The sequence below is a fragment of the Teleopsis dalmanni genome, chromosome X, assembly GCF_002237135.1.
Source record: "Teleopsis dalmanni isolate 2A chromosome X, ASM223713v2, whole genome shotgun sequence".
NCBI classification, from domain to species: domain Eukaryota; kingdom Metazoa; phylum Arthropoda; class Insecta; order Diptera; family Diopsidae; genus Teleopsis; species Teleopsis dalmanni.
In genome coordinates this window covers 41,348,207-41,376,107 of record NC_051848.1, presented here as the reverse complement: position 1 = coordinate 41,376,107, position 27,901 = coordinate 41,348,207, and the positions used below count along the sequence as shown (strand labels likewise).

Below are 27,901 nucleotides of genomic sequence, written 5' to 3'. Positions count from 1 at the left end.
ATTATACCCAGTTCTGCTAATGTAACACGAATTCAAACAAGGTTTGATGATACAGCAAATTATGTGTAGTAACACAATGTTCTATCAGATTTTTTAGGACATACAATAGAACATACAATGTTTTTAATTGCTGTGGTAAATTCAATTTTATTATTAAAAATAAACGTCGTGGTGAAATATGGTGAATAATATAAAAACCATTATAGTAACATGTGCTATGTAGCTGCAATTATTTTTGTCTAGATTCTCTATTGCAATTTGGTGTCATTTCAGAAAAACAAAGTTCAGTTTAATTTATTTAATGTTTATTTCGTTAATATAATTACAATTTTTAATTATTGGTTTTAAATTTATGTGAATAATTGTAGAAAATATATAGTGTAATTGTACAATAAGTGAGGATTGGGATATAATGGAGTGGATATTGTCATAGTTGTTAATTTGGATAAAATTTTAAAATAAATCAGTAAAAATTTACATAAAAATTTATTGTTGCGCTATTTTTAAACTTTTTGTTTGTTATTAGGCGGGTCACTAATGAAAATTTAATATTTGTAATTAATTTTTTAGTTCAAATTTTTAGTATATTTTAATATTTTTTTTATTCACCACAGCACTGCAAGTGTGAAAATTATAATTGAGTTTTATTTGAATTTAAAGTATTTGAATTTTGTATATATAAAGCTTAAATATGTAAAATATTAATTATTACCTGTGTAAATTATATTATTCATGAAAAGTATGTTTACCAAATTAACTCATTGAACTCATTATATACTCATTTATATTCTCAGAATAATATTGATATTGCTCTCGCCAATAACATTGGCAAGACTTTTGTAGAAACGTTTGTAAACAAATAATTTAAAAAAAATTCCATTATAGTTAGTGATTTTGTAATAATAATTTGAGTTTTCTATAAAGCAAGGAGTAAAATATAATAATAGTTTTGTTTTGTGTGTTATATTAGTCTACTTAATATATTATATATGTGTATAGTTAAAATTTATTCTATTAGTTTTTCAGTGTCCATTGTTTTTAAATGCTCTCTTACATAAGCTTCGTGAAAGAAAGGCAACAGATTTTCAGGTTGAAGGTAATATTTTATCGGATTATATGCATCTACTGTTGTTTGAATTGCTTCTTCTAATTGAGCACCCATATAAACAAATAACGCGAGTTGTAGTATTATTACAAATACAACTACGCTTAAGGCCATCATTATAGGTATAATAAATCTGGTTTCGGGAAGATTGAAGGATTTTACGATATGGTGCACTTCCATAGCGCGAGGCACAAAATATACCAAGTTGCTTGCCACGTACAATACGTAAGGACCGATGAGCAGAAAACCATATCTTGCTTTCAAACAACCTTTTCTTAACTCCATGTCATCTATTTTCTCATAATCTCTAGAGTGAAAAGGTTCGTGACTTATGAATCCCCAAAAGTATCCACACGAGGCCATAGCAGTAAACAAAATAACGGCGCATACGTCTAGAACAGAGTAAACGTATCCAAGTGTGGTGCGAGCATACATATAATTCACGAAAGGAAATACTGACGGCGTAAATTTTGGATATATTGGCTTACATGAAGTAATTGACATCATTGCTACAATAAATAGCATTGAAGTAACTCCAATAACCTTTAGAGGCTTCTTGAACGGCTCAAAAATTTTAGCCAAGAAAGGGAAGATACATGACTTCTACAAAAAACAATAAAAATAAATTATTTACATTTAAATAAAATAGCCAATAAAATGAAAAAGGATTTAAATTAATTAATAAAAATATTAAATAAATAAATGAATATAAATAAAATGGTTATATAAATAACAATATCTTATACAATTAATATAGGAAACATAATTCTTGAGCAATTATATTACCGGTTTTGGTGGAACTCGTTTAGGCGGGTATACCCAGCGTTTTTTTTGCATTAATTCATCGTCAGACTCACCGCCTGCATAGAAAGGTGAATTAACTCGAACGTCGTCAAGTTTTGCTTCAAATCGTCGTCGGGTATGGGAAGACATCATTGGATTAAATTCCATGATTCTAAATCTAAAAAACCAATTTATATATAGTTATACATTTTATAAATATATATTATAAACGCAACTTTAAGTTGCCTTAGTTTTCACATGTGTTTAATAGAGCAAAATATAATAAAATTTGCGTTTAAATCATTACAATTATGCAGTAATAGTGCTTCTAACAAATACTTCAAAGCATTCTTTAATTAGTCTGTATATTAGTCCGTATCTATATACAATTTCACAACGACGGTGAACTGAAGCTGGCGTTGTTACAAGTGCTAACAAAGCGGTCGAATTAAACAAATCTTGCCGACTTTTCATGAACATATGAGATTTTATATGAACATAAGATTAGAACGCGTTATCGAATATGCGTATATTGGACAACATGTTACTAACACTGCCAATTGAATCACAATGTATGAATCAGAGAACTCAGAGTACTCTCATAAAAACAAAGTATAAATGCCTATAAATATATTCTCATACACTACTTGTACGCACTCACACTCGCCACAGAAATGATTCATAAGTGTTTTCATTAACATTATAATATGTACTCGAGTAAATTTCAATGTACTCATCGAACGTGTATGACACTTATTGGCGTTCGTAAAATCTGTATGTGAGTGCTGTTGTTTGCTAACCAAAAAATTTGTGTTTGTTTTTATTCTTTTTGTTTTTTTTGGTGTTATGCTTTTAGTGTGTGTTGTTGTTGTTAGCATTATAAATGCATTAGTTTGTTTGTGTTCTTGAATATTATGTGTGCATTAAATTACTGGTTGTTTCAGTTGGAAATTATATGTACAATAAGCAATAAGAAAATTTTTGCCGATTGCGACGTAATACTCATGAATGAACCACAAATCAATTAAATCACTTTTTTGTCGAGTGTCGGTGTTTGTTAGTAAAGAAAGAGTATTAATCATTATAAATGCAGTCAGCTGTATGTACGCATCAGATCAAAAAATACTTCTTTGCATCAATAAGAATAAGTATTCTTTGCATCAGATGGAGTCGTATATGCGAAAAAGAGAGTCAGAATGCGTATAAATGAAATACGTTTAATTGATCATAAATTTATAGAGAAGTTATCTTTTATCATTTAAGAAATTTTGAAGGCAGATGGTTTCAACATCTTCAAACAAAATCAAATGAAATCAAATCTTTATCATACAACATATTGTTAGAATGGAGATTTATGCACACCCAAAACATATAAAACTGCAGAAGCGAGTGAAATTTAATACATACTGAGAGGCCATATGCATCATACAGTAAGTGGACACTTATTTTTAAGCGTCGCCTGGCATAACAACCAGACAGTATGGCAACACTGATTTAGCAGCATTTTGACAGCAGCATTTTGACATTTGACAAGCAATGACTTTTGCAGGTTTTTGGTATTCTCTGTCTAGTTTGGATACTGGCAAAGTTAGCACCAATTTTTGCGTGTATGAAATTAATTATTTTTGCTTTTTCATATATTTTTAATGAGCTTATTTATATGAAAGCTTTTTTATAGTAAATTGTCCGGCTTTTCTGCTTGCAAAAAAAATGACTAATAGAATTTAGGATGTGTACGAGTTAGGTTAAGTTGATGCTAAACCAAATGGGAAATTTTTTGGGATTTTTTGCACTGCACACATTTAGCCATTTATCAACACGTATCGACACATCACTACATTATCGGCACAACTTAGAATTTCCCTCATTTAGAACGCAACTTAGCCTAACTCGCACACGACCTTAGTCTAACTCGCACACGACCTTAATTCAGCGTCTACATCAGCTAAGATTTTAGCAAGTTTTTTTTATTTATTCTCATTATTCACATTTGCATTAATACAAAATAAGTCTTAAAAAGTTATGTATTATTTTCTGTTGAGTAACATATATAAATAAAATTTGGGCAGTAAAATAATAAATTATTGTGACAATATACAAAAAATAGACATTCAAAATGCTCCATTGAGCGTTTGCAGCGGCTTTATTACGTTTAAACAGTGTAAGAATTCATGTTTATCTTACTTTTTCTGCATTTTAGTGCTTTTTTCCGATGTTGTATTAAACAACGTAAAATAATGAAATACCAAAAAAAACTTACAAAAAAAGAGTTAGATTTTTGCGAATTTGGAAAACAAATAAAATTAACGCATTTAAAGCAGGTTTGACAGCAACGTACGTTCAATCATACAAGGTGTATGTTTCACTTGTTTATGAATTTTGTGACACCACCGAAGCGTCATTTTCAAATGTCTAATTTGCCTGTTTTCTTCTATACATAATTCTCGCAAGCAAAACAATTGTCTACGAATTTTCTCAATCGCAAATCTGTGAAAAATTTCTTACGGAAAATAACTTATGTTTGTAAATGTTTGGACACTTTATTGAATTTACTACGTGAATGAGTTATTTAGTCCTTTAATATCTTATTTACCAAAGTTTTTATTGCGTCTTTGACATCAAAGGTATTGAGTGAACTTCGTATTATAAAAATTGGTTGCTAAACGTACTGATTCCAAAAATAATAAAATATGAACTCTAAACAATACAAAACCAAAGCTGGTAAAGCACGTACTATTTCGGATTCGTCTGATGAGGAGTATATTGTGGAAAAAATTTGCGACCGGCGCGAACGCAAGGGCAAGGTAAGAAAAAACTGTTTTGGAATTTAAACAACTAACAATAATATAATTTATAAGTGTTCAATGCATATAAAATATGAAACTATAATATATTTGTGAAGACTTAGGTCTTGTGAAATTCATCATTACAAAAGCAAAAAAAAAAAAGCCGTGGCTTTCCCCTTCAACAGTTTGTTTACATTTTTCGAAGAAAAAGTTTAGTTAAAAACACCAGTTCATATTAAGTTTTATCTGAATAATAATTTATGGCAAAGACTTGCCTTAATTTTAGTTGCACGACAAATGTTTGCTTGTGAAATATTCTCAAAAAGTGAAAGAAAAGTTTCTCCCCTAACGCCATTATTCTAAACAGACCTATTCAGACTTCAGTTTTATTGATGATATAAAATATTTATTGTTGCTTCAATGTACTTTTATTATAAAATTTAATATGTTTGAAACGCCACTTTGAAAACAAACATTGTCTAATCCAATCCAATTAAAATTTTTATTTTTAGTTTAATCCCTATAAAACACATAATTAGTAATCATTCATCTTTAGAGTGAGATAAAAATGATGTAAAACTGTCTAATAAATTACAATATATAGAAATGTGAATTGCTTTTTATTAATTTGTTTACTTTTTCAGCCAGGCGTGACAATAAAATGTACCTCGATTAGATCTAATGCATAATTCGGAGCAATAAGAAATCGTCACATTAAAGTGATCAAAATATACATCCTATTGCAAAAGTTAGCTGTTAGTGTCTTAAGTTTGATATGAACTAATTCTTTCTATGAATTTAGCAACATAAATTAATTCTTAATAATTTGTTCTGCTTAACTTTCAATTATATATTAAAGCAGTATACGGACTAGACCAGTGTCCTATAAAAAAATTCGTCATGGAAAATATATTCAGTATAAGACTCACATTAGCACGTTGACTTCATCGAAAACGTAACAAATATGATATTTAACTTATCATTTCAGAGTCGAGTATAATGCCATAGTATGTTGATTTCATCAGTTGTTATATCTAAATCCGTTTCAAACGACTTGAACCAAGAAAAATAGCAATCTACTATGAACATAGCTTTGTATAATTATAAAATACATTCTCAAAGATAGGTTAGTTTATAGTGAAAAAATATGGACATTATTGGATTCATTCGCATCATATATGAAAAATTATGGTATATTATTTACATTAATCTAATGTAATGATGTCTTCTCTATTGCCCTATAGATATAGATATAGATAAGTATGTGAAATCCTAAAATACATATGTGCATTCACAAATGTCGTTGCATCATGCAAATGCATTTACATTAGATTTATATAAATGTTTCATCTTTAATATTTGAAATTTTAATATTTAAAATAATATTTAAATATTTTTAATACTTAAAATATTTACAGCTTTTGAATACTGAATATCTAAATGAGAGTTTTCTTTTTAGGTTGAATATCTTCTTAAATGGAAGGGTTATCCAGATACGCAGAATACATGGGAGCCTGAAAAAAATGTCAACTGTAAAGATTTAATATTAAAATTTGAAAAGAAGGTACACGAGAGTAGTTTTATGTACATAATTATTGTTAGTTTAAAGTTGTATTAATTTTATATTTAGGATATTTCTGAATATGGTAATGGCAAACCGGCAAGAAATATCAAAATGAACTTTTCTGGTTGTTCATCAAATTCAAGTGGCGTTAAACGTAGTGAAGAGAGTAAGTATTAAATTTTTTTAAAATTATAGCTCCCATTCTTAATTCTTAAATTATTTAAAGCTGCAGATTTGGAGTACAAAAATAAATCTGATAATTCCCTCTGGGATGAGCTACAAATGATGAATCATATGTATCCAGTAAATCCCTTTGAAAATGGAGCAGTTGCTGAAAGAATTATAGCTGCTTCAGACACAACTGGAGTTTTATCCTTCATTATTAAATTTAAGAATATTGAACATCCACTATTAGTTCCTGCATACATAGCGAATACAAATATTCCACAAATGGTCATACAGTTCTACGAGAAACGTGTATCATGGAATTCCATGAGTGATGAATAATAAACTACCATACATTATAAACTATAAAGTACGATTGTTGCTTTTCTGTCGTCAATGCTACGCAACAGCAAACAATTTTATTTTGTTTACATTTTTGAAAATGCATCATGAATATTTTTTTTCTATTTTTTTTTATTGTATTTTGTTATTTCGTTTTTCTATTTATTTTTATTTTATTTAATTTTTTCTTATTTTTATTCAACTTTTATTATTTATTTACTTATTTTATATTACTTTCATTTATTACTTATTTTTTTTTTACTTTCTTTTTTATATGATATTTTTTTACTTATTTCTATATTATTTTATTTTTTTTTTTAAACAAATTAAGTTATTATAAAAAAATTGACTTACACAATAATACATGGCTTTAAATGGCTTGATTCTCAAACAAAAATTTTGTTACTTGTAAATATTGTTTTTGTATAACATATTTGCATTAGTTTTTAAGGTTTTAGATTATTTAAAAAAATGGCTATAAGAAAAGTATTACTAACTAGTGATACTTATATTGTTTAAAATCTAAGATTGTTTACTATTTAAGATTATGTAAATTTCTTTTGTTAACTACATAAATACTATAAAATAAATTTACTAAAAAAAAATACAATATTTGTAATGTTTTATATGAATGTTATTTAATAATTTAAATTGAAAATAATCAGTCCATCAGTATATTAATTGTATATGAATGAGGTTCAAATTAAACTACCTACACCATTTTCCTTTAATGATTGATACAATATTTAACCGCGTTCATCCAATTTTAAGTTTTTTAATGTTGGATATAAGCGCTTTAAAAACCAATCAATTATTTTGTAACTAATTTACGCTATTTCGTAGAATTTTTTTGTTCTTTAAACTCACACAAAAAAAACAATAAACATAAAATAATGATTATGTTGATGATTCTACTCATGATAGTTTTTGCAAGCCATCACATTTTAAAAATGACTGTATCTCCATTTGAAGATGCATGTAGTTTTTATAATAAACTATATTTATATTCATTGAATTAAGTACCTCAGGAAAATTACAAAAGACATTCAGTTGCTCTTTCAGCTCAGGAAACACAACAATTCTAATTGACTATTAAAAACAAGGACGAAATTAAGGATGCTTTAGATGTTTTTTGGACAGCGCTCTTTTGACATACTTGGCTTGCATTGTCGTAGTTGTTTAAATAAAAGTATTGGCAATTCAGAGCAGTGTTCAGTGTTCAGCATACGTTGCGCAGCGACATTAAATTAGCGAAATTAATGGTTTAAAATTTTGTATATAGTTAATAAATAATAAATAACATTTCCATTATAGTGGTGACCCCGACGTGATTCTAATTTAAGGGTTATTTGAACACATTTAAAAATCGTTTTAACGACTGGTCTCATCCAAAAAAAGCTTTTTTCAGAGCTGTAGTAAAGAGATAAGACTAAGACTACGTGTTCCTGCACCGTACTTAAACAACATATTTTTACCAGCTGCCAACGAAGCCGCAGCGGGGCAGCGAGAGAGCGAGTTACCAAAAGGCAATCGTAGCGATGTTATGAAATTCAACACCGTCGTTGCAGCGATCGAGTCCACCGTCGTTGCCGATGTAGCTGATGCGGTTTTACACCCTCCGACAACACGTAAATACATTAACTTTAAGAACCAGATTATAGAGCAGTATAGCGAAAGCGAACAACGAAAGATACAGCGGCTACTCTCAGAAATCGAGCTAGGAAATCGCCGACCAACGCAACTACTGAATGAGCTGACAGCTTTATCGAAAGATAAAGTTAGTTACGAGTTCCTGAAGTCTCTCTGCGTTCAGACAGAGCAGCGAGAAGACATCGCCACGACGTGTTAGGCAGCTAGAATTCATAAGCCAGTTCTCTACTGATATTCGCCATATTGCTGGTGCAGACAATTGCGTGGCCAATACACAATTTAGCACACCCAGGCGTAAGGACGACACGCAAACTGATTCAAGCAGGTTTCGTCTGGCCAGGTTTAGCAACAGATGTAGCTAAGTTTGTAAAGAACTGCATTTCATGCCAATTATCTAAAGTCCATCGTCACACGAAGTCACCTATAGGTAGTTTCGCAGGTGTAGACGAACGGTTCCAGCATGTACACATAGACATCATCGGACCACTACCACTGTCGCAGGGTAAACGATACTGTTTGACTCGAAGGTTGGGTAGCGCATTTTGGTGTGCCTCACACCATCACCTCGGACTTAGGACGTCAGTTCGAGTCAACAATCTTCTGTGAACTATCCAGTCTACTGGGCATCAAACGCATCTACACCACAGCATACCACCCCCAAGCGAATGGAATGGTGGAACGTATGCATAGGACGTTAAAAGAAGCTTTCCGTTGCTACAACAGTAACAACTGGACGTGTGCACTCCCATTGGTACTGCTGGGGTTGAGGACAACCCCAAAGGAAGATCTTGGTGTAAGTTCTGCTGAAATGCTATACGGAAATCCTCTACGTGTACCAGGACAACTACCATATTAACACAAAAACGCCAAAAACCAGGTGAAACCGATTTTGTTTCAACACTACGTAAAACATTGGTTCAGCTAAAGACAATCAACGGCAGCAGGAATAAAAAAATTCTGTATATAGTTAATAAATAATAAATAACATTTCCCTTAAAATATAATAGAATGAAGGATCAGTTTACTATCCAGTTTAAAGTTGATAGGTTTATGGATGTAGTTTAAGAAGACCAATACCAGAACAATTACAATATAAATAAGAATTTAAGATCCACTATAAAGCAATATAAAAAAGTTTCCTGTTTGATGGTTTAATAAATTTAATGAATTTCTATTGCAGTTTAATTTCGAAACTAAACGAAATCAAGTAATATTTGAAAATTGCGCGGTTTGGTTTTTTCGAATTGCCGTGACGTCATCAGTTATCAGTCACCACATTTTTTCAATGGATAGATTTAAATCTCTACTGTCAACAATTATAGTAGTTAAAAGAAGATACATACAAGTTCATAAAAGTTTTAATTATTTATAAAAAAAATAATTGCTTTTCATTTGCTGATCTTAATTATGCAAAACAGGACGCATAGAAAGATATGCTCACCTACAGTCCGTCATCAGTTAAAAGATAAATATATGATAATAATTCGAGTATAGATAAAACTTAGTGTGGGGCAGTGATAAGCCCCCCAGCCACAAAAGAGTAAAAGTGCGCAATAGCACTAACTCAAATCACAACAACAACAACACTAACAACAACAAATGCAAGTTGAGAAATTATATAAAAGTTAAGAAGAGTAGGGTCACAATGAAAGTACGTCCAGAAAAAGAAGCTTATTTAAGTTTTTGCAAGGATTTAAAAAAATACGGTAAGATTGCATTCTGGTGAAGCAACATTTTTAGTTAGAAGATTACTCGCATTTTATAGTGTAAAACTGTCATATAACGTTTATCGCTTTTTTTAAGTATATTTTTTATCATTAAAAATGTTGTTATATTATTATGCAGATTAATATAATATTTATAAACAACTTACAGATCCGATAAAAGGATGTATTCCACTGTAAATTATAATACCGCAGGTGCTGATTAGAGTATGGACCACGTTATTTTAGAGGTGGCTTTCTTGACTTATAGATTATAATGATCTCCCTGTCACCTTCCGATTGTATGGATTTATTTTTTCTGAAATACGTTAATCCTTCTGTTACTAATTACAAAAGGAAGAAAAAAAATTTTATGTACTGCAGAATATTATAAGTAATATTTAATATTTCTATTTAATTATAAATTATATGGCTGTCAATATTTTTGACGTTTAAAATATGCTTTGCATATATGTTTTTATGTATTTTTGAAAAATATATTAGGTCTGTTCCACGAGCTACTCAAAGTAAAACATGAGTAAAACAGAAGTAAAATTTATACAAAAATACTTGAAAATTTGCTGGTGGAACGCGCTTGTGTATACACAGTGTTTACTCAAAGTTACTATGAGTAGCTCGTGGAACAGACCTATTATATGGTAATTTTTTCCATATTTATGTGCTGACTTGTTAAATAAAAGATAAATTTTCCTTGTAATGCTTACCGATATTTTAAGTGTTTTGAAGTATGCCGTTAAGGTTTTAGAACTCCGCAACAATTTAGGATCTGAAAAAAAAAATGTTAATTAGTTCAAAATTGGAATCAAATACAGAATTTGGATTTATGTTTTATCCAATAATTTAATTATTTATGTTGCAGCAAAAATGCGTATAGTATAGAATATACAGAAGATTAAAATTATTATTTAAATGTATTCAATTGAAAAAAAAATTATTTTAAGCCAAATTAAAGTACCTTGTCAAATTGTTGAGTCCTATCTTTTTTAACAATCAGTAATTGAGCGAAATAAAATGATTAATTTCTATACTGTTTAATAGAATTAATCAAGCAATACAGCGGTAACAAATTTAAATTATTAAAAATTATTTAACATCGAAAATTTATAATCTTCAATTAACGTGATTTGAAAGTTTCTGTACCAATAAAATGATATTAACTATAGAACAAAATTATTTTTTATTTGAAATATTTGTTTAAAAAACATGGTTACTAGTTTTAAATATTTTTTAATATTTGAAAAAATATTTTATTATGTATAATTATAAAAAAGATTTTGTAAAAAATCAATCCATTATATCGAAGACTTGCGACGAATACCCATGAATTTATGTTTATCTTACTTTTTCTGCATTTTAGTGCTTTATTTAGGTTTTGTGTTATACAAAAAATATAAATGCATTTAAAGCAGGTTTGACAGCAACGTACGTTCAATCGTACAAGGTGTATGTTTCACTTGTTTATGAATTTTGTGACACCACAAAATTCAAATAATTTTGAAATGTCTAATTTGGCTGTTTTCTTTAATACATAATACTCAGAATTGTTGATTTTTGGAATTGTTTGGACACTTTAATGAAATCACTTCGTGAATGAGTTATTTTAGTGCTTTTATATCTTTTTTTACCAAAGTTTTTATTGCGTCTTTGACATCAAAACAATTGAGTGAACTTCGTATTATAAAAATTGGTTGCTAAACGTACTGATTCCAAAAATAATAAAATATGAACTCTAAACAAAACAAAACCAAAGCTGGTAAAGCACGTACTATTTCGGATTCGTCTGATGAGGAGTATGTTGTAGAAAAAATTTGCGACCGGCGTGAACGCAAGGGTAAGGTAAGAAAAAATTGTTTTGAACTTATTCTTACTATGAATTTACCAACATAAATTAATTCTTAATTTGTTCTGCTTAATATGGCGTTTACATTGGCCGAAAATGGCTCATTTAGAATGAAAAGAAAATGCAACCACCAAACATTTGTTTACCTTTTTTTGTAAATATGTTAAAAACAGCTTTTTCAAACTGTCAAAATGCCATGAAGAGCTTTCATTTAGGGTATGTTCAATGGATTCCTTTGCATTTGGAACGTATGTGGAATGCATTCGAACGTCATTCATACAGAATGTGAGAAAATTGCTCATTTTTGTGCTTGAAATTTTATATGCAAGAATGAGCCATTCGATACTCATTTTCGATTTTTGACCAAAATGAGCCATTTGAAAGTGTTTACATTCGTTCTATTTCATTTGTTCTCATTTCAACAGCTGATTTTTCAACTTGCATGTTGATTTGATTTTTGGCCTGTGCCAAAAAAATTTTGCATGAAGGTTAAATATGCCTTCAAACCTTACATTAGAAACTTAAAACATATTTTTAACTTCGATTAATTACTTTTTGGGAAGTAAAAGTTCTAAAAAGCAGTGCATCGTTTTCAAGAAAATGCAACCACCAAACATTTGTTTACCTTTTTTTGTAAATATGTTAAAAACAGCTTTTTCAAACTGTCAAAATGCCATGAAGAGCTTTCATTTAGGGTATGTTCAATGGATTCCTTTGCATTTGGAACGTATGTGGAATGCATTCGAACGTCATACAGAATGTGAGAAAATTGCTCATTTTTGTGCTTGAAATTTTATATGCAAGAATGAGCCATTCGATACTCATTTTCGATTTTTGACCAAAATGAGCCATTTTCGGCCAATGTAAACGCCGTATAAGACTCATTATTAGCACGTTGACTTCATCGATAAACGTAACAAATATGATATTTAACTTATCATTTCAGAGTCGAGTATAATCCCATAGTATGTTGGTTTCATCAGTTGTTGTATCTAAATCCGTTTCAAACGACTTGAGCCAAGAAAAATAGCAATCTACTGTGAACATAGCTTTGTATAATTATAAAATACATTCTCAAAGATAGGTTAGTTTATAGTGAAAAAATATGGACATTATTGGAGTCATTCGCATCATATATGAAAAATTATGGTATATTATTTACATTTATCAAATGTAATGATGTCTTCTCTATTGCCCTATAGATATAGATATAGATAAGTATGTGAAATCCTAAAATATATATGTGCATTCACAAAGGTCGTTGCATCATGCAAATGCATTTACATTAGATTTATATAAATATTTCATCTTTAATATTTAATATTTGAAATTTTCATATTTGAAATAATATTAAAATATTTTTAATATATAAAATATTTACAGGTTTTGAATACTGAATATCTAAATGAGAGTTTTCTTTTTAGGTTGAATATCTTCTTAAATGGAAGGGTTATCCAGATACGCAGAATACATGGGAGCCTGAAAAAAATGTCAACTGTAAAGATTTAATATTAAAATTTGAAAAGAAGGTACATGAGTTTTATGTACATAATTATTATTAGTTTAAAGTTGTATTCATTTTATATTTAGGATATTTCTGAATATGGTAATGGCAAACCGGCAAGAAATATCAAAATGAACTTTTCTGGTTGTTCATCAAATTCAAGTGGCGTTAAACGTAGTGAAGAGAGTAAGTATTAAATTTTTTTAAAATTATAGCTCCCATTCTTAATTCTTAAATTATTTAAAGCTGCAGATTTGGAGTACAAAAATAAATCTGATAATTCCCTCTGGGATGAGCTACAAATGATGAATCATATGTATCCAGTAAATCCCTTTGAAAATGGAGCAGTTGCTGAAAGAATTATAGCTGCTTCAGACACAACTGGAGTTTTATCCTTCATTATTAAATTTAAGAATATTGAACATCCACTATTAGTTCCTGCATACATAGCGAATACAAATATTCCACAAATGGTCATACAATTCTATGAGAAACGTGTATCATGGAATTCTATGAGTGATGAATAATAAACTACATTATAAACTATAAAGTACGATTGTTGCTTTTCTGTCGTCAATGCTACGCAACAGCAAACAATTTTATTTTGTTTACATCTTTGAAAATGCATCATGAATAATTTTTTTCTATTTTTTTTATTGTATTTTGTTATTTCGTTTTTCTATTTATTTGTATTTTATTTAATTTTTTCTTATTTTTATTCGACTTTTATTATTTATTTACTTATTTTATATTACTTTGTATATTACTTTGTATATTACTTTTATATTACTTTCTTTTATTACTTATTTTTTTTTTACTTTCTTCTTTATATTATATTTTTTTACTTATTTCTATATTATTTTTTTTTACATTTTTTTTTAAAACAAATTAATTTAGTATAAAAAAAATTGACTTACACAATAATACATGGCTTTAAATGGCTTGATTCTCAAACAAAAATTTTGTTACTTGTAAATATTGTTTTTGTATAACATATTTGCATTAGTTTTTAAGGTTTTAGATTATTTAAAAAAATGGCTATAAGAAAAGTATTACTAACTAGTGATACTTATATTGTTTAAAATCTAAGATTGTTTACTATTTAAGATTATGTAAATTTCTTTTGTTAACTACATAAATACTATAAAATAAATTTACTAAAAAAAGGACAATATTTGTAATGTTTTATATGAATGTAATTTAATAATTTAAATTGAAAATAATCAGTCCATCAGTATATTAATTGTATATGAATGAGGTTGAAATTAAACTACCTACACCATTTTCCTTTAATGATTGATACAATATTTAACTGCGTTCATCCAATTTTAAGTTTTTTAATGTTGGATATAAGCGCTTTAAAAACCAATCAATTATTTTATAACTAATTTACACTATTTTTTTGTTCTTTAAACTCACACAAAAAAAACAATAAACATAAAATAATGATTATGTTGATGATTCTACTCATGATAGTTTTTGCAAGCCATCACATTTTAAAAATGACTGTATCTCCATTTGAAGATGCATGTAGTTTTTATAATAAACTAAATTTATATTCATTGAATTAAGTACCTCAGGAAAATTACAAAAGACATTCAGTTGCCCTTCCAGCTTAGGAAACAACAATTCTAATTGATTATTAAAAACAAGGACGAAATTTAGGACGCTTTAGATGTTTTTTGGACAGCGCTCTTTTGACATACTTGGCTTGCATTTTCGTAGTTGTTTAAATAAAAGTATTGGCAATTCAGAGCAGTGTTCAGTGTTCAGCATACGTTGCACATCAACATTAAATTAGCGAAATTAATGATTTAAAATTTTGTATATAGTTAATAAATAATAAATAACATTTCCATTAAAGTGGTGACCCCGACGTGATCCTAATTTAAGGGTCATTTGAACACATTTAAAAATCGTTTTAACGAGTGGTCTCATGCAAAAAAAAGCTTTTTTCAGAGCTGTAGTAAAGAGATAAGACTAAGACTACGTGTTCCTGCACCGTACTTAAACAACATGTTTTTACCAGCTGCCAACGAAGCCGCAGCGGGGCAGCGAGAAAGCAAGTTACCAAAAGGCAATCGTAGCGATGTTATAAAATTCAACACCGTCGTTGCAGCGATCGAGTCCAGCGTCGTTGCCGATGTAGCTGATGCGATTTTACACCCTCCGACAACAGGTAAATACATTAACTTTAAGAACCAGATTATAGAGCGGTATAGCGAAAGCGAACAACGAAAGATACAGCGGCTACTCTCAGAAATCGAGCTAGGAGATCGCCGACCAACGCAACTACTGAATGAGCTGACAGTTTTATCGAAAGATAAAGTTAGTAACGAGTTCCTGAAGTCTCTCTGCGTTCAGACAGAGCAGCGAGAAGACATCGAAACGACGTGTTAGGCAGCTAGAATTCATAAGCCAGTTCTCTAGTGATATTCGCCATATTGCTGGTGCAGACAATTGCGTGGCCAATACACAATTTAGCACACCCAGGCGTAAGGGCGACACGCAAACTGATTCAAGCAGGTTTCGTCTGGCCAGGTTTAGCAACAGACGTAGCTAAGTTTGTAAAGAACTGCATTTCATGCCAATTATCTAAAGTCCATCGAAGTCACCTATAGGTAGTTTCGCAGGTGTAGACAAACGGTTCCAGCATGTACACATAGACATCATCGGACCACTACCACTGTCGCAGGGTAAACGATATTGTTTGACTCGAAGGTTGGGTAGCGCATTTTGGTGTGCCTCACACCATCACCTCGGACTTAGGACGTCAGTTCGAGTCAACAATCTTCTGCGAACTATCCAGTCTACTGGGCATCAAACGCATCTACACGACAGCATACCACCCTCAAGCGAATGGAATGGTGGAACGTATGCATAGGACGTTAAAAGCAGCTTTCCGTTGCTACAACAGTAACAACTGGACGTGTGCACTCCCATTGGTACTGCTGGGGTTGAGGACAACCCCAAAGGAAGATCTTGGTGTAAGTTCTGCTGAAATGCTATACGGAAATCCTCTACGTGTACCAGGACAACTACCATATTAACACAAAAACGCCAAAAACCAGGTGAAACCGATTTTGTTTCAACACTACGTAAAACATTGGTTCAGCTAAAGACAATCAACGGCAGCAGGAATAAAAAAATTCTGTATATAGTTAATAAATAATAAATAACATTTCCCTTAAAATATAATAGAATGAAGGATCAGTTTACTATCCAGTTTAAAGTTGATAGGTTTATGGATGTAGTTTAAGAAGACCAATACCAGAACAATTACAATATAAATAAGAATTTAAGATCCACTATAAAGCAATATAAAAAAGTTTCCTGTTTGATGGTTTAATAAATTTAATGAATTTCTATTGCAGTTTAATTTCGAAACTAAACGAAATCAAGTAATATTTGAAAATTGCGCGGTTTGGTTTTTTCGAATTGCCGTGACGTCATCAGTTATCAGTCACCACATTTTTTCAATGGATAGATTTAAATCTCTACTGTCAACAATTATAGTAGTTAAAAGAAGATACATACAAGTTCATAAAAGTTTTAATTATTTATAAAAAAAATAATTGCTTTTCATTTGCTGATTTTAATTATGCAAAACAGGACGCAAAGGAAGATATGCTCACCTACAGTCCGTCATCAGTTAAAAGATAAATAAATGATAATAATTCCAGTATAATAATAGTTAAAACTTAGTGTGGGGCAGTGACAAGCCCCCCAGCCACAAAAGAGTAAAAGTGCGCAATAGCACTAACTCAAATCACAACAACAACAACACTAACAACAACAAATGCAAATTGAGAAATTATATAAAAGTTAAGAGGAGTAGGGTCACAATGAAAGTACGTCCAGAAAAAGAAGCTTATTTAAGTTTTTGCAAAGATTTAAAAAAATACGGTAAGATTTCATTCTGGTGAAACCACACTTTTAGTTAGAAGATTACTCGCATTTTATAGTGTAAAACTGTCATATAACGTTTATCGCTTTTTTAAGTATATTTTTTTATCACTAAAAATGTTGTTATATTATTATGCAGATTAATATAATATTTATAAACAACTTACAGATCCGATAAAAGGATGTATTCCAATGTAAATTATAATACCGCTGATTAGAGTATGGACCCCGTTATTTTAGAGGTGGCTTTCTTGACTTATAAATTATAATGATCTCCCGGTCACCTTCCGATTGTATGGATTTATTTTTTCTGAAATACGTTAATCCTTCTGTTACTAATTACAAAAGGAAGAAAAAAAATTTTATGTACTGCAGAATATTATAAGTAATATTTAATATTTCTATTTAATTATAAATTATATGGCTGTCAATATTTTTGACGTTAGAAATATGCTTTGCATATATGTTTTTATGTATTTTTGAAAAATTTATTATATGGTAGTTTTTTCCATATTTATGTGCTGACTTCTTAAATAAAAGATAAATTTTCCTTGTAATGCTTACCGATATTTTAAGTGTTTTGAAGTATGCTGTTAAGGTTTTAAAACTCCACAACAATTTAGGATCTGAAAAAAAAAAATGTTAATTAGTTCAAAATTGGAATCAAATACAGAATTTGGATTTATGTTTTATCCAATAATTTAATTATTTATGTTGCAGCAAAAATGCGTATAGTATAGAATATACAGAAGATTAAAATTATTATTTAAATGTATTCAATAGAAAAAAAAATTATTTTAAGCCAAATTAAAGTACCTTGTCAAATTGTTGAGTCCTATCTTTTTTAACAATCAGTAATTGAGCGAAATAAAATGATTAATTTCTATACTGTTTAATAGAATTAATCAAGCAATACAGCGGTAACAAATTTAAATTATTAAAAATTATTTAACATCGAAAATTTACAATCTTCAATTAACGTGATTTGAAAGTTTCTGTACCAATAAAATGATATTAACTATAGAACAAAATTATTTTTTATTTGAAATATTAGTTTAAAAAACATGGTTACTAGTTTTAAATATTTTTTAATATTTGAAAAAATATTTTATTATGTATAATTATAAAAAAGATTTTGTAAAAAATCAATCCATTATATCGAAGACTTGCGACGAATACCCATGAATTTATGTTTATCTTACTTTTTCTGCATTTTAGTGCTTTATTTAGGTTTTGTGTTATACAAAAAATATAAATGCATTTAAAGCAGGTTTGACAGCAACGTACGTTCAATCGTACAAGGTGTATGTTTCACTTGTTTATGAATTTTGTGACACCACAAAATTCAAATAATTTTGAAATGTCTAATTTGGCTGTTTTCTTTAATACATAATACTCAGAATTGTTGATTTTTGGAATTGTTTGGACACTTTAATGAAATCACTTCGTGAATGAGTTATTTTAGTGCTTTTATATCTTTTTTTACCAAAGTTTTTATTGCGTCTTTGACATCAAAACAATTGAGTGAACTTCGTATTATAAAAATTGGTTGCTAAACGTACTGATTCCAAAAATAATAAAATATGAACTCTAAACAAAACAAAACCAAAGCTGGTAAAGCACGTACTATTTCGGATTCGTCTGATGAGGAGTATGTTGTAGAAAAAATTTGCGACCGGCGTGAACGCAAGGGTAAGGTAAGAAAAAATTGTTTTGAACTTATTCTTACTATGAATTTACCAACATAAATTAATTCTTAATTTGTTCTGCTTAATATGGCGTTTACATTGGCCGAAAATGGCTCATTTAGAATGAAAAGAAAATGCAACCACCAAACATTTGTTTACCTTTTTTTGTAAATATGTTAAAAACAGCTTTTTCAAACTGTCAAAATGCCATGAAGAGCTTTCATTTAGGGTATGTTCAATGGATTCCTTTGCATTTGGAACGTATGTGGAATGCATTCGAACGTCATTCATACAGAATGTGAGAAAATTGCTCGTTTTTGTGCTTGAAATTTTATATGCAAGAATGAGCCATTCGATACTCATTTTCGATTTTTGACCAAAATGAGCCATTTTCGGCCAATGTAAACGCCGTATAACTTTCAATTATATATTAAAGCAGTATACGGACTAGACCAGTGCCCTATAAAAAAATTCGGCATGGAAAATATATTCAGTATAAGACTCATATTAGCACGTTGACTTCATCGATAAACGTAACAAATATGATATTTAACTTATCATTTCAGAGTCGAGTATAATCCCATAGTATGTTGGTTTCATCAGTTGTTATATCTAAATCCGTTTCAAACGACTTGAACCAAGAAAAATAGCAATCTACTGTGAACATAGCTTTGTATAATTATAAAATACATTCTCAAAGATAGGTTAGTTTATAGTGAAAAAATATGGACATTATTGGAGTCATTCGCATCATATATGAAAAATTATGGTATATTATTTACATTTATCAAATGTAATGATGTCTTCTCTATTGCCCTATAGATATAGATATAGATAAGTATGTGAAATCCTAAAATATATATGTGCATTCACAAATGTCGTTGCATCATGCAAATGCATTTACATTAGATTTATATAAATATTTCATCTTTAATATTTAATATTTGAAATTTTCATATTTGAAATAATATTAAAATATTTTTAATATATAAAATATTTACAGCTTTTGAATACTGAATATCTAAATGAGAGTTTTCTTTTTAGGTTGAATATCTTCTTAAATGGAAGGGTTATCCAGATACGCAGAATACATGGGAGCCTGAAAAAAATGTCAACTGTAAAGATTTAACATTAAAATTTGAAAAGAAGGTAGATGAGTTTTATGTACATAATTATTGTTAGTTTAAAGTTGTATTCATTTTATATTTAGGATATTTCTGAATATGGTAATGGCAAACCGGCAAGAAATATCAAACTGAACTTTTCTGGTTGTTCATCAAATTCAAGTGGCGTTTAACGTATTGAAGAGAGTAAGTATTAAATTTTTTTAAAATTATAGCTCCCATTCTTAATTCTTAAATTATTTAAAGCTGCAGATTTGGAGTACAAAAATAAATCTGATGATTCCCTCTGGGATGAGCTACAAATGATGAATCATATGTATCCAGTAAATCCCTTTGAAAATGGAGCAGTTGCTGAAAGAATTATAGCTGCTTCAGACACAACTGGAGTTTTATCCTTCATTATTAAATTTAAGAATATTGAACATCCACTATTAGTTCCTGCATACATAGCGAATACAAATATTCCACAAATGGTCATACAATTCTATGAGAAACGTGTATCATGGAGTTCTATGAGTGATGAATAATAAACTACATTATAAACTATAAAGTACGATTGTTGCTTTTCTGTCGTCAATGCTACGCAACAGCAAACAAATTTATTTAGTTTACATTTTTGAAAATGCATCATGAATAATTTCTTTCTATTTTTTTTTATTGTATTTTGTTATTTCGTTTTTCTATTTATTTTTTCTATTTATTTTTATTTTATTTAATTTTTTCTTATTTTTATTCGACTTTTATTATTTATTTACTTATTTTATATTACTTATTTTTTTTTTTACTGTTTTTTTTATATTATATTTTTTAACTTATTTCTATATTATTTTATTTTTTTTTTAAACAAATTAAGTTATTATAAAAGTCTTATTTTTGTGATTTTACTAAAATTTTTTTTAATGGTTTTATTCATTTTTCTTAAATTTTTAAATGTGTTTTGAAGACCGTTCGTGGTGGTGAAAAGTTCCGTTCGACGTGGTGGAACTTTTCACTCGTGGTGGGTGGTGGTACAACAACAAAACAACATGCTTGGTCTGGCAGTAGTAAATTATTTTGAGAGTGTGTTAGTTGGTTTCTTTTGCTTACATTTAAGTTGCCCTTCCTGTGCAAGTATTCTTTGCTCGAAATTTTGTATATACTTTTAAAAACCATTTACAATAGATTAAATTTTGGTCATGGCAACCATGCGATTTGCGCTGCTTACTAATTAAGCGATTTCAAAAAAGTTGGACTAAATAAGCCAGTAGCGTATGGATTTTTAAAATAAGTAGTTGTTATACTTACAAAAGAAAAGATCTACTGTCAAAATTTTGTAGATAATTTTTTCCCATTAATGTTTTATATAAGCAAATTATTACTAAACTACGTAAAATATGATAGCATCGGTATTATAAATTTTGATTTGCTCAAATAAAACAATATGATTAAAAACAATATAAAAGGCGCTCAGTGCATGTGCGAAAAATGTTATAATTAGTTGTATTAAATACGAGAAAAATTTCGGTTTATTTGCCGAAAAAAATTTGTTTTTTTCAAAAAGCCACTGATTTATCAAACCGCCCTCGTATCTGTAACTTACTTATAAACTTATATATTTTAAGCAAAAAAAAAATAAAGCACCAAATAAATATTTTGACAATATATGTTCCATAAGCAATAAAAACTAACTTATTTCACTTACCTGGATATTCAGTAAAATTTATGGCAACACACTTAACATTTAAAAGAATAAATATTTTTTAGCTCTCAAATGTAAACTTGGTGTAGAATTTTAAATAAGATATGGTTGGCAACTGTCAAATTATTATATGACAACTCAATTGAATAACAATGATATATAATTCCAATGTTTAATAGGTTTTACTTACCTTAAAATTCTATAAAATTTATAAAAACCCAATTGACTTTTAATAAATTATTTATTTTTTAGGTCTTGAATGTAAACTTGGTGTTCAATAATAATCACTTCAACCTCAAAAATAGAAAATTACTATATACTCAAATAAGGACCCACAGGAAGATATGCTGACCCACGATCCGTCATCAATGAAAAGATAGATAAACGATATGAATTCCAATATAGTTAAAGCTTAATATGGGGCAGAGATATACCCCCTAGTCACCAAAGAGTTGAAGTGCGCAATAGCAATAACTCAAGAAACTACAACAACAATAACAATTTTAAATAAATTATGTTTGAAAATTGTCAAATTATTATATGACAACTTAATTTAAAACACAATATTTACAATAAAAAATTTTAAATATTTTTATTCAAATGTAAATTCTATTGTTAACCATACCACTTTTTCAACAACCATTTGGAATGAATTCTTATAAGTAAATTGTTAATTAAGAAGTGTAGAACCACTTTATAGGATGATAGTCTGTTGTAAGCATGTTGAAAAAAGAAACATACAAAACTGGGGCTTGTTTTAAATTAACTTTTGTTGACATATGCTATCAAATGCCTTGTTTTGATGCATGAGAAGCTTTTTAAGCAACACTAAATATTTGCAAAAATTAAGTGTTTGGTTAATCAACTGTACAAATTGAAATACGAAAACAATTAAATATTATTATATTTTTTTAAAAATAATAATAAAAATTATAAACAGAAACTTAACTTAAAGTGAAAATTTTGGAAAAAAAATCAAAATGAAAGTTCAAAACGAAACTATAAGGGGTATGGTATTATTGCAGTCACGCCACGGTAATTGTTGTTGCTTTCAATGCAAAATTAAAATTTGACATTGGCAGCTCGCATCATTTTGCATTGATAGTAATATGGCGTTTATACTGGCCTCAAATGACTCATTTTTAATCAGTTATTCATTGTTTACATTCGTTGTTTTTCAATTGTTCTCATTTCAAACAGCTGATTTGTTAACGTGCCTGTTGATTCGATTTTTGACCTGAGAAAATAAATGTTGGATAAAGGTAGAATATACCTTTAAACCTTACAATATAAACTAAAAACATATTTTTAACTTTGATTAAATAATTTTTGGGAAATAAAAGTTCTAAAACAAGTGCATCGTTTTAAATGAAATGTATTTCATTTATTACCTTTATATATTTGATTACCTTTTTTTGTAAATATGTCAAAAACAGCTATCTCAAACTGTCAAAATGCCATGAAAAGCTTTTCTTTAGGGTATATTCAATGTATTCATTAACATTTGAAACTTATTTGAAACTCTTTGGAACTCATTGTACAAGTTAAGCAAATGGAACTCATTTATGCATATGAGATTTTGTATGCAGATATCAGAAATTTTGTTCTATTTTTGATTTTTGACCAAAATGAGCCTTTTTGACCAAAATGAGTCAATACCATATAGCAATAATTGTGTGACGTCACTGCAATCATAACATACCCCTAAGTTTTAAGACCGAGTTTGAAATGTACACTTAATGGCCGGTTAAATACTAAATTGACATATGCAGACTTACCTTTAATTTTGAATTGCAATAACTGCCTAATACAAGTACTTAAAGGGTCACTTACTTATCAGCTGACAAAAGAAAAAACTGTAGCTTTTGAAAATTTTATAAACAATGAAATGTTGATAGCAATAACATTAAAATACAAATTTATCTTAAATTTATATTTTAGATTTCCATATTTTCTTGCAATATTTATGCTTTTATGTAAGACTTAACAAAAATTCAAACATTTGTTATTTTATCAGTTCACCGAATATGGAGTTACCACATACCACCTCTAATGAAAATCATCAACAAGGTACATTAGCCCCTTGAACATCTAAATGCTAATAATAAACAAATTATTATTATAACTGACTATAACTTTTTATTTGCAATAGAAGTTTTTAGTCTTGGCAACCCTGTAATGTGAGCTGCTTAATTGTTTCAGTAACCTTAAAGCATTTTGAATTTATGTGCGTAAGCGCTATTAAAAATGATTTCAAAGCCTATTTTAAAATAAATTTTAGTACTTGCGTAAACATAGTAAAAAAATTTTAGTGTCCAACTGAAGCTGTTGTTAACGCTTAACATCATATTTAGAATTTTATATAACATCTCTGCTTAGTAATTATTTGACATGATAACCAGCTGATGCGTTTAAACAAATTTTCCTTCATTCGTTTCGTGCGATGCTGTACAAGAGGTTTATGTGGGATATATAAAATTGTAATTACGTTATATTTGTTATTCTATTAATATATAATTTTTTATTATCCTTTAATTTTTGTTAGGTGAGTTATTTTATCAAATGTGAAAGGATTATGTTAAAAGTAATGAAAAAATTGCAGGTAGCATTTACGTGTGTGTGGCAGTGACAAGCGAAAATATAAGAAACGTTTAAATGCAAAAGTCTTGTATCAGTATATAAAAATACATTGGTCAATCTATATCTTCTAGTGTAACTATGGATATTAAGAATGACGACTCTGTTGGCAGCGATATATTAGATAAGTCATTAGAATCAAAGTGCGTTGTCGATGAATTAGGTCAAAAAGAAGACGCGGGCGCTTCGCAGCAGTGCAATGGCATAGTCAGTTTTAAAAAAACAACAACAAGTGAATCACAGCCAGAAAAACGACAAGGTAGTTCTATAGCTGAACAAAAGACTGAAAAATCTGTTTCAGATTATAATGTTACCAAGACAGAAAATGTTGGTGGCGCCAATAAAAAATGTGATAGTGTCGAAAACAATACCGAAAACTCAGTTGATTGTGTGATTGTATCAAATGCACAACAATTAAAAATTGAAAATGAAACCACCGCAGTATGTGTAGATATATTAGAACAAAATGCATCTACATCAAAAGCAGCATATGCAGCGCGTTTTGCGAACAGTGGTATTGGCAATAATAGCGCCAGTTGTAGTAGCAGTAGCAGTAGTAGTAGCAATAACAGCAATAAAAGTAATGTCTTAGACACGAAAGTCATACAGATCTCCAAAAATCTTAAAGATACTACACTTGTTGAGACAGCTGCAGCAGCTGCTGCTATTGCATGTCAAAAACCGTTATTAGAATTCACACTTGAAACAACATCGTCTTCATCATCTGATTATGAGCCATACACGCCATCACGTTCCTCACCATATGAAATTGAACCAATCACTGATTTAGAAACCAGTATACTCAGCACAGTAGAATCGATAGAACCTGATTTGGAACAAGATAACGAACAGGATCCGGATGCTGATCAGGATCAAGACCCACGTTCAAAAAAAGTGCGATTTCATCCAGATGTAAAAGAAAATGATGGCGGAAATCGTATTATACCTAAAAAGAAGAAAAAAATGAAGCACATACCAAATTCAGATGAACCAAGTACAAGTGCTCAGTGCTTTCTCAGCGCGGATGAAGAAATGGATTTGGATGAAGAAGATGAGATAGACGAAGATGATGAATTTGATATAGAGAAAACAATAAGTGAGGCACAAGACTACCTTAAATTACATCCGCTTACGTTTGTTAGACCACAGGATAAAAGCACAGGGTGTATGAAAAAAGGTCTACTTGAAGAGGAGGATTTAGCGCTGCTTTCTGAATCATCAGATGAAGAAGAAGAATCCTACGAAAATGTGCCTGAAAATGGAGTTGAACGCATTTTAGGGAAACATATTAAAGGTGATCAGGTAAGAAAGACTAAAGCATAAAACATTCAAACCTACAAATTTATTATAAGTTTTAAATAAGTCTTTTTAGTTAAGTATTTGTACTGATGTTATTAGTTTTATTTATAGTAATAGTAAATTAGGATACTGTTCAAAAACGATGTACAGTAAACTCCAATTTTTCAATCACACATTGCAAAATAGATTTTCTTTTTGTATAATTTCAACAAACTGTTAATAGTTATTTACATTAATTACAGTTAAGTATTATTTACATTAATTATATATATTATATATACGAAATATATTATAAATATATAATGTATTATATATATTAAATATGTTTTATATATTAAATATATTATATATATTAAATATGTTTTATATATTATATATATTAAATATATTACATTTATTAAATATATTACATATATTAAATGTATTATATGTATTATATACATTAAATATATTATATATACATTATTTTACTTATTTTGCACATACCTATTACGTACATTTCTCAAAATACTGAATTTTATTTAAACCTACAAAATGTGTAATAGAAACATTAATTTCAAATAATGGATATTATATTTATTTTAAATTATATATATAATTATATATATAATTTATTTTGATTTTTTCGTTAAGTTTATATAAAAGCTTTAAATTACTAGTTTTATAATAATATTTTAAATATTAAAATATTTAATTTTAATTTCAGATTGAATATTTATTACGTTACGCAGACCTGCCTGGAGTCTATTGGGAAAGTGAAGAATTTATACTGGAACAGTGTCCGAATTTGCTCATGCTTTATGATCAAAATAGAGAACGGCGTCAAGCACGACTGGTAAGGAATGAAATATATACTCTATAATATCAATCGAAATCATATATCATAACCGTATATTTTTATAGATGCGTCATGTTGCGAAACGTCAGAATCTACGCCAACGCTACACAGACTTTTAAAATTTCATCAAAAAACTTATATATATATTATTTCGAAATAAATGTAAAAATGGCAATAAATAAGAGTATAAAAGGAAAAGTATATTGTATATTTATAAATGGAAAAGACAACTGCAACAGCAATATATATAATTGGCTCTTAGAAAAGAAATCTAAGCTTAATTTTTGTTATTAAATGACAAACAAAACAAACAAAAAAACTTTTACTTATGCGTGTAAATTGAATTCCTTATTTTTGTTATATTATTTTCTTTTCCATTTTTTAATTGTAATGCATTTAATAGTCGGTGAAAAAATTATAATAAAAAGTATATAAATAGACATTTTTATTTATTTTAAAATTAGCAATGAAAGAAATTCATGAAATTGTATAATATATGATGTATGAAAAAACTATTTTATGTGCATAAAACATTTTACTATTAAACTTTAAATTATGCACATAATGATTTAATTTAAACTTTATTGTAACTAAACAAAAAAATATAAAATTTAATAATAAATTTTTTAATTATAAATTTAATTTCGATTTTTATTCCGTATATTACAATTATAATAAAAAAAAATTCAAGTTTTATTTTTCTATACTTGAAAAATTTTTTCAATACCAGTAACATTTCTTTTGGATCGATTCGTAAATGTTACTAAATTTTAATATTTAATATATTACTTCGTAATAATTACCACAGTGTATAAAATATATATATCGAGTTTTTCAAGTATTGAACGATGTGATTTACAAATTGAAAAAATAAATAAAACTAATGATAATTTAAAAAATTTTGAACAAAATCCAGTTATAGTAAATTCTTAACGATTTGATTCTTACAATCAAGTATACTGATTAATATTAAAGTTTTTAATTGATTTTGAATAAATTGATAAAAGGGAATTACTAATTCACCATTTGTGAATTATCATATTTATAATTCATAAATGGTTGATATTAAATAAACATTATAGTTGTGTTACATATTAAAAATAATATTTTTCAGAATAAATCTTTGTCAGATTGCTTTGGAGTTTGGTGAGCATTATAAAAATTCTAAAAAGAAATTATATTTAACTTATTATTCTCTTATAGTAATTATTCAACATTATATCGTATTGGAATTTATGGGAAAATGAAATATATAATAACTTCATGTC

At 28.6% G+C, this 27,901-nt stretch overlaps 5 protein-coding genes across 12 annotated transcripts; 4 read left to right on the top strand and 1 right to left on the bottom strand.

Moving 5' to 3' along the window:
• Nucleotides 1-941: 941 nt before the first annotated feature.
• Nucleotides 942-21,953, bottom strand: LOC119662722. 4 transcript variants are annotated; one of them, XM_038072424.1, is made up of 7 exons: nucleotides 21,863-21,952; nucleotides 17,934-17,995; nucleotides 17,537-17,704; nucleotides 10,824-10,885; nucleotides 10,269-10,442; nucleotides 1,892-2,066; nucleotides 942-1,708 (listed from the first exon to the last, which is right to left on the bottom strand). In XM_038072424.1, exons 6-7 carry the CDS (start codon nucleotides 2,054-2,056, stop codon nucleotides 1,007-1,009), a joined length of 867 nt encoding a protein of 288 aa, XP_037928352.1. In that variant the 5' UTR covers nucleotides 2,057-2,066; nucleotides 10,269-10,442; nucleotides 10,824-10,885; nucleotides 17,537-17,704; nucleotides 17,934-17,995; nucleotides 21,863-21,952; the 3' UTR covers nucleotides 942-1,006. The 4 variants fall into 4 exon arrangements, with proteins under 4 accessions (XP_037928352.1, XP_037928351.1, XP_037928353.1 ...); XM_038072423.1 differs by lacking the exon at nucleotides 21,863-21,952 and adding an exon at nucleotides 18,186-18,382; XM_038072425.1 differs by lacking the exons at nucleotides 17,537-17,704; nucleotides 17,934-17,995 and having other exon boundaries at nucleotides 21,863-21,953.
• Nucleotides 4,225-6,846, top strand: LOC119662723 (heterochromatin protein 1-like). The gene is made up of 4 exons (XM_038072427.1): nucleotides 4,225-4,692; nucleotides 6,134-6,238; nucleotides 6,305-6,404; nucleotides 6,465-6,846. Exons 1-4 carry the CDS (start codon nucleotides 4,579-4,581, stop codon nucleotides 6,743-6,745), a joined length of 600 nt encoding a protein of 199 aa, XP_037928355.1. The 5' UTR covers nucleotides 4,225-4,578; the 3' UTR covers nucleotides 6,746-6,846.
• On the top strand, nucleotides 13,367-14,047 carry LOC119662724 (heterochromatin protein 1-like). The gene is made up of 3 exons (XM_038072428.1): nucleotides 13,367-13,488; nucleotides 13,550-13,649; nucleotides 13,710-14,047. Exons 2-3 carry the CDS (start codon nucleotides 13,595-13,597, stop codon nucleotides 13,988-13,990), a joined length of 336 nt encoding a protein of 111 aa, XP_037928356.1. The 5' UTR covers nucleotides 13,367-13,488; nucleotides 13,550-13,594; the 3' UTR covers nucleotides 13,991-14,047.
• On the top strand, nucleotides 20,434-20,708 carry LOC119662725 (heterochromatin protein 1-like). Its single transcript, XM_038072429.1, has one exon. It carries the CDS (start codon nucleotides 20,484-20,486, stop codon nucleotides 20,706-20,708), a length of 225 nt encoding a protein of 74 aa, XP_037928357.1. The 5' UTR covers nucleotides 20,434-20,483.
• A 518-nt stretch (nucleotides 21,954-22,471) lies between the features above and the next one.
• LOC119662721 (probable serine/threonine-protein kinase dyrk2) lies at nucleotides 22,472-26,955 on the top strand. 5 transcript variants are annotated; one of them, XM_038072421.1, is made up of 4 exons: nucleotides 22,472-22,573; nucleotides 24,462-25,798; nucleotides 26,502-26,630; nucleotides 26,699-26,955. In XM_038072421.1, exons 2-4 carry the CDS (start codon nucleotides 24,578-24,580, stop codon nucleotides 26,750-26,752), a joined length of 1,404 nt encoding a protein of 467 aa, XP_037928349.1. In that variant the 5' UTR covers nucleotides 22,472-22,573; nucleotides 24,462-24,577; the 3' UTR covers nucleotides 26,753-26,955. The 5 variants fall into 5 exon arrangements, with proteins under 5 accessions (XP_037928349.1, XP_037928346.1, XP_037928347.1 ...); XM_038072418.1 differs by having other exon boundaries at nucleotides 24,405-25,798; XM_038072419.1 differs by lacking the exon at nucleotides 22,472-22,573 and adding an exon at nucleotides 24,147-24,339.
• Nucleotides 26,956-27,901: the final 946 nt, after the last annotated feature.

What these genes read in the sequence shown, in the direction of transcription:
- LOC119662722 (XM_038072425.1), bottom strand. Translation starts at nt 2,056, where the DNA reads ATGGAATTTAATCCAATGATGTCTTCCCATACCCGACGACGATTTGAA. An exon ending in AACGAGTTCCACCAAAACCG is followed by an intron (nt 1,709 to 1,891) that starts GTAATATAATTG and finishes TGTTTTTTGTAG; the next exon opens with AAGTCATGTATCTTCCCTTT.
- LOC119662721 (XM_038072421.1), top strand. Translation starts at nt 24,578, where the DNA reads ATGGATATTAAGAATGACGACTCTGTTGGCAGCGATATATTAGATAAG. An exon ending in AACATATTAAAGGTGATCAG is followed by an intron (nt 25,799 to 26,501) that starts GTAAGAAAGACT and finishes TTTTAATTTCAG; the next exon opens with ATTGAATATTTATTACGTTA. An exon ending in AACGGCGTCAAGCACGACTG is followed by an intron (nt 26,631 to 26,698) that starts GTAAGGAATGAA and finishes ATATTTTTATAG; the next exon opens with ATGCGTCATGTTGCGAAACG.
- LOC119662725 (XM_038072429.1), top strand. Translation starts at nt 20,484, where the DNA reads ATGATGAATCATATGTATCCAGTAAATCCCTTTGAAAATGGAGCAGTT.
- LOC119662724 (XM_038072428.1), top strand. Translation starts at nt 13,595, where the DNA reads ATGAACTTTTCTGGTTGTTCATCAAATTCAAGTGGCGTTAAACGTAGT. An exon ending in CGTTAAACGTAGTGAAGAGA is followed by an intron (nt 13,650 to 13,709) that starts GTAAGTATTAAA and finishes AATTATTTAAAG; the next exon opens with CTGCAGATTTGGAGTACAAA.
- LOC119662723 (XM_038072427.1), top strand. Translation starts at nt 4,579, where the DNA reads ATGAACTCTAAACAATACAAAACCAAAGCTGGTAAAGCACGTACTATT. An exon ending in GGCGCGAACGCAAGGGCAAG is followed by an intron (nt 4,693 to 6,133) that starts GTAAGAAAAAAC and finishes TTTTCTTTTTAG; the next exon opens with GTTGAATATCTTCTTAAATG. An exon ending in TATTAAAATTTGAAAAGAAG is followed by an intron (nt 6,239 to 6,304) that starts GTACACGAGAGT and finishes TTTTATATTTAG; the next exon opens with GATATTTCTGAATATGGTAA.